Source organism: Triticum dicoccoides, chromosome 7A (assembly GCF_002162155.2).
Source record: "Triticum dicoccoides isolate Atlit2015 ecotype Zavitan chromosome 7A, WEW_v2.0, whole genome shotgun sequence".
NCBI lineage: Eukaryota > Viridiplantae > Streptophyta > Magnoliopsida > Poales > Poaceae > Triticum > Triticum dicoccoides.
Window position 1 is genome coordinate 42,992,686 of NC_041392.1, and position 6,081 is coordinate 42,998,766.

A 6,081-nucleotide genomic window follows, 5' to 3' on the forward strand; every position below is an offset into this window, starting at 1 on the left:
AATCAGTTCAAATGACAGTTATAGTACAGACTAAAAACAGGGACAAAACGCTGTAGTAGTTTCATCATGGTTTAAATCCATATTCTCATTGTTGCCTTCGATTCCACAATAGCTGTATTGATTCACAAGATCATACAGTATTGTTTTATCATTATCATCACTATATATTATGCATGTTAAGTATACTACAAAATATTTCCTCAAAATGTGTCACATCTGATTGCTCTGCTATTGTGTCTCTGCCATGATATGTAAGTTTGTAAGGAAGCACAAAACACACTTAAGGACTATGTATCATTTTTTTCTGAAAACAGAATTATTTTGCACCACTTTTTCTAACCAGGGAAATAACTGGTAGAGTAATACTTTTAAGCTAATCATTCGGTTTTACAGTTTGGAGATGCTTTAAAGAACAAGAGGGCCAAATAAAGCAGAATTGGGAAGGCAATCATGAGCGAGTCAGGTGTACAACCAAAACCAATTTTTCAACACGGCAGGCAAGATTTTATTCTCGAGAAACAGCAAATAAGTAATAAATACCTTGCTCAAAGAGTTTTGCGACTGGCGCCTTAGGTCCATTGCTCTGCTCTCTAGGCTGCGAATTCCGAGAATGAGACATCAAAGAATCTAAACCAGGAAATATTTTTCCTGGTCCATCTCCTGTGTCAAGGCTCATTCTTGTCTGATTGAAACGAAAGAAAAGGCACATTATGGACCTTAGGGTAGCACTATAGTACTCATTAGAAGTAAAAAAGGGAAACAAGTTCCTACAAATTGTAGATGGCTGGATGCATCGAATAAAGACAGTATATTCAACATAATATGGAAGGCTACAAGTCAAGTAATATTTATGAGTTTGCTTCAACTAAAATTGGTTAGCCAAAGAACTTAATAATGCTTTTACAAGGTGAAAAGTCCAACAAGAATAATAATTGCGTTGTTGACAGGGAATCACCAAATAAATACAAAACAATAGATAGACCACTTATTAAATTAAAAATATTAATTTCACACCATTCAGAAACGTTACTAATAACATAAAAACTAGCATCGGCAGTAAGTCTTACCTCGTCAGCATCCAGACTTAACTGCATTAACTGACTTTTCAAAACAGCTATTTCTTCTTCGAGTTTGTCTTTTTGGCTAGCTTCAGTATCCAGCATTCTCCGGAGTCTCACTACTTCAGCAGTAGCTGTGGCCTATGTAGCACGAAAATATGGTTAGTAGCGACGATAAGGAATGAGTTTATTTCAAAAACAATATATGCTTTCCAGTGAGATACTTGATGCTTAAGGTCATCTTTCTAGAAATATATATTGACAGTACCTCCATCTTTTTCCAGTGTGATAATTGATTCTTAAGGTCATTGGACTCATCTTCAGCAGATTGGCGTAACATTTTCTCATTCTGCAGTAAGTCCTGCACGTCACCATTGGATGTAGACTCGGGCTCTTTAATCTACATTCGAAAAATTGCATGGGTAATCATTTTCAGATTTTACAATACAAGATGTGGCACTTCATCATAACTGATGTCTTAAAAGATTAACCCATAACTGACCAAATAATCAATAAGTAAAGCTGATCTAATCATGTATAGATGTACCTGTTTCTTGGGTGATTGTTGGTGTACTTTCCACTTCTCTTCTAGTATCCTTATAGAGTCCAAGTATTCTTGATGGTACTTCATTTTCTCATTCTGCAATAAGAAACCACACAGCTAAAATGAATACCAAATGAAGTGTCAATCAAGCATGCTAGAGCCAACGTAATAATTTAGGGAGCTTTGAGATCTAGACATTTATACCGAATAAAAAAGAGTTCCGAAATAAACATAGGATTATTTGCGTTACTGTTATGGTACTTATTCTAGATCAAACTCGCCTTTAGAGGAACTCTAGAGAGCCAACAGAGATGCTTCAGAAGAGTTAAATGATGGTAGAGGTGAGAAAATTGAGGAGCCCAGACAAAGGAAAAGGTATCAACTAAAAAACTATCCAGGCAATTTCAGATTAAAATTAGTTTATGATGGAGATCTAGAACCAAGTTTACCTACGGAATTTAACAAATTAAGACTACTGATGTCCAGATCTTGTATTTATTCTCTAACTAAAGGTAAAAACATATAAGTAGCATGGTCAAATTCCTAGAAATAGTGCCCTCGTGGAGTTCAACGCACACAAAACAGAAGTAAAAGAACATTATGATGGAAGCAAACCTCTAGAGAAATTTTGCATTCCTTTTCAGCCTCAGCAACACGGTATTGTGCTTCCGCTGTAATTCGTTCAATTTCATCATCAAAATATTTACGTTGCCTTTCATTTTCTGCGATTAACTTGTCCAATTCAATATCAAGTCTCCTACACAAACTTTTGTAGTCAAATTCTTCCTTTAATTTGACCATGTTCTGGACCTTCATTGCCTAGAATGAAACATGAAAGTAAATGTTATTCCATAAACGAAGCAAATCAGAATAGTTCTCCTACACTTCCATGGAATCATGAGATGGCCAGTTGGTCAAGATAAGAGAAAATAAAACCATTAAATATATCTTAGAGCGAGATCATACTCTTTGTCCAAACATTATTGTACTCGTAGTCTCCCCCCTATGTCTTGGAGATGGACCAATCGTCACAACCAATGATGTTCTTGCAGTGCCTATGAAATCCAACAACAGAAGCACCTCTGTGAGAACAAATTACTGTGATAGCCTACAGGCAACAAGGCACACAAAGGCAAGCCTTCCTAGCTTTCCAATAAGATGGCTGATGACATAGCTATGTCAAATCATTTTTGCTTTTGACCAAACCAAGGGAATTTACCTCCAAATGAGTCTTTAAGCAACCTAGTAAGCTTGGAATCACGAACAGGTACATGTGCGCTGCTTTCAGCAAGTGCATTGATGCATTTTCCTAGTGAACTTAGGGACAAGTTAATAGACTTCGCCTCTTCTAATGTATGACCCTCGCTTCCTGCACAACATCAATTTTCAGCTCTACAGGGTTGCAGTTTACAGTAAAAACAATTATCTCAAGATAAAGATATAAATTTGTAGGAAGGCATAACATTTTAAAGAAAAAATGTGTCAAATTTTATTGATGAGAACGCACTTACCAGATTTGTCTATTCGCTCGGATCCTGCCAGGTCTACAACTACAAGCTTGCTTTTCCTGACAATAGGTGGTCGTAGAGAGTCCATCATTGAAGATGAATGCCCGTTTTCAGCAGACATACTAACATTCATTTCACTTCTACCTTTTACAGCCCTTCTGACATTTACCTTTACCAAAGATAATCACAGAAGGTCAAAAAATAACCACAGTAGTCGTAATCATGTGATAATAGGCAGCAAGATCAAAGAACATAAAGATTACCATGAGAATTGCATGACTACGAGATGACTCTGTATTTAACTTTGTGTTTGCAGCAACACGATGAGCTTCACCAATCCTTAAAAGGTCCATAAAACTCTTCTGGTCTCTAACTTCAACTACAGTGGCCCCAGGCAACGAAACATCCCCTGTTCTTGGGTCTTCTACAATGGCTATGTTATCATTTACAGGATCAAGGAGATCCTGTATCATTTCCATATACAACTGCAACGACAACCCAATACAGAGTTACGGTCAGAGAACTGTATAAAGTTAGAGTGCACAAATTCAAAACGAAGGCACAAGAAAAAATCACACAGAAGCCAAGCATCACAAACCTGTAGATAAGATAGTGATACTGTATCAGTCTCAGGGGTTATATCAGCAAGAATATCCTCCATTGCGCGGACCATGATTCCCCGTGCAGCAGTATCTTCATCACCAAGCCTTCCAAGTGTAAAAGTCTTGCCAGTACCAGTCTGCCCATATGCCATAACTGTACCATTATATCCCTCCAAAACGCTCTGCAGAATGCGGACATCGTTGACATTGGTATAAGAAAGTAACACATAGCAGGAGTATTGGTAGGAATAAACAAATGGCAGGAGTAAAACTGAAGGCCATGACACAATAAGAAAGTTCCAAGAGTTCAACTCCAGGTTTCGTCTATAATGTCAGCTACTCCCTCCGTTCACTATTATAACATGTTTTGGGTATTTCAATATGGACTACATACGAACTGAAAAGAGTGAACAAACTAACTAAAATGCGTCTATATACATCCGATTCAGAAAAAAATTAGAACATCTTATAATAGTGAACAGGGGGGGTACTTGGCTAAAGTTTCAGATTTCATTACATGACATATCAACACCCATGCCAAAAATCACTTGAAGTTCTGCTAAGAATATCTATCCACAAAATATAGGTTAAAAGCAACAAGCTTGCAACATGCAAATATATCTTGTTTCTTAGAGATTTCACTAAGAGCACAAGCTACTGTGATTACTGATGTATAAATGTTAGAAGTTCACATACCTCCACAACTGGTTTAGCAACAACTTCATACACTCTCTTTTGTGAAGAAAACTCTGTAAGCACTTCATCGAATTCAAATGTGTCGGACTCCCAATTGTTTTTACGAAGCTTTAGTCTTTTGAGCTACACATCAAACGTTAATCAAGTGAGTCCATAGGAAACCTATAAATGAAATCTATATTTCACACAGTATGCTAAACAGGAGGCCAAACCTCTGGCTGGAGTTCAACACAGTCGGCAAAATCAGCATCTGCCGCCTGCTCTTCTGCGTTCCGAGGCCTTAGCCTTACAGCCACTCTAACTCTGCTTGAAACTGCAGAAAAAATGGGGGAGGCAAAATTCATTTGATTAAACAAATGCAGGTGAATCGAAATTTGCACGCACACATGCAAATTTTCTTATGGATTTGGAATGATCATGTCAGGTAAAATTAAAGCACAGTGCGTGCAACAAGAATAATCTAGCAAAAGAAGGCATTCTATCTCATATCAATGGGAAAACAGAGTCCACCATTTCAGCAAGTAATTCTTCTGGAATGTAAAAAGGCAAAAAAGCAAATGCAAAACCAATCACCACAAAAAGCAGCGATCTCTCTGCAATCGTAGCGCACTTCCCAGCCATGCTAAGTGAATTGTCTACTTTGACAGTTTGACTGCGGTGCACAATTGAGTAAGAGGAGTGAGGAGCATAAAAGCAAAATTATGGACGTGCGTCTACCAAGCGGGACTCTTCTGTACAACCCGCAGTTACTGAAAGATTGGAATGGTGGGTGGCGGCTGGGTGCAGTGCCATCATGAGTGGTGCACGAGGCAGCTGGATGACGAACAGCAATGGTCCTAGCACAACTAAGACTACATCAGCAATGTCCTCACGTCGAGGAAACAGCGTATTCCAAAAATGAGGAGAAAAAATGGGGGCAGCACGGCATCCGCTATTGATTTTTCCGAATGATACGATCTAAGGATACTGTGACCCATTCACCAAACGCATCTCTCAACCATTCTTCCTCCACAGTTTGGCGCAAGTGTTATGCTGTGCTTGTGCAGCTACGTTACACGCCACCGTTGAAGGCAAGCACGCGGCGTTACCGAAGGGGCAGAGCACACACGGTCGTCTAAAATCTGAAGAGATTTCCCCAGAGCGATCGCGCCATCCAGCAGATACGCTCGGCCGCGCCGGCGATTCGAAATCCGGAGACCAAAGCGGCCGATTCATCGGGCAGGCCGAATCGCGGTGGCCCGGCGAAATGCAACGCGGCAGATCAGGCCGGACCCCAAACCCCCAAAAAAACCTCCCGTAGATACACATCGAATCCAAATCGGGATCCCATTGCAGGGCGGCAAGCAGGAACACCCACCTCCGGATTCGGAAGAGTTGCGGCCGCCGGCGCCCGCGGCGGGGAGCGGGCCGGAGCTGGTGCGGCGGTACGCGCCGCCGCCGGCAGCGGAGAGGCGGGGCTTCCCGGCGGGGGCCTTGGGCGTGGCGGTGGAGCCCTGCTGCCTGTCCATCTTCGCGGTCGTCCTGGACCCCAGCCCGCCATTCCTGGCGCCGCTCGCCATTAGATAGGCGTGGCAGCGGCGGCCGCGGAACGTCCGTGACGGGGATCACGGGTTGGGGCAGAGGGGGAGCACGGGATCGGAGGCCGGGGAATAAATGCGGTGAGGGGAGGGGAG

The 6,081-nt window shown here is 41.3% G+C and overlaps 1 protein-coding gene across 1 annotated transcript in view; it reads right to left on the reverse strand.

Annotated features, from left to right (window-relative positions):
* Positions 1-6,039, reverse strand: part of LOC119328980 (kinesin-like protein KIN-UB) — an 8,616-nt gene extending 2,577 nt beyond the window's left edge. The window contains exons 1-13 of the mRNA XM_037601964.1: positions 5,766-6,039; positions 4,621-4,721; positions 4,409-4,531; positions 3,709-3,894; positions 3,374-3,595; positions 3,114-3,279; positions 2,822-2,971; positions 2,569-2,657; positions 2,218-2,421; positions 1,606-1,698; positions 1,327-1,458; positions 1,068-1,199; positions 523-682 (exon numbers count right to left, since the gene is read on the reverse strand). Of these exons, the coding sequence (XP_037457861.1) occupies positions 523-682; positions 1,068-1,199; positions 1,327-1,458; positions 1,606-1,698; positions 2,218-2,421; positions 2,569-2,657; positions 2,822-2,971; positions 3,114-3,279; positions 3,374-3,595; positions 3,709-3,894; positions 4,409-4,531; positions 4,621-4,721; positions 5,766-5,967 (1,960 nt within the window). The 5' untranslated portion in view covers positions 5,968-6,039. The remainder of the gene's footprint in view (positions 1-522; positions 683-1,067; positions 1,200-1,326; positions 1,459-1,605; positions 1,699-2,217; positions 2,422-2,568; positions 2,658-2,821; positions 2,972-3,113; positions 3,280-3,373; positions 3,596-3,708; positions 3,895-4,408; positions 4,532-4,620; positions 4,722-5,765) is intronic.
* Positions 6,040-6,081: the final 42 nt, after the last annotated feature.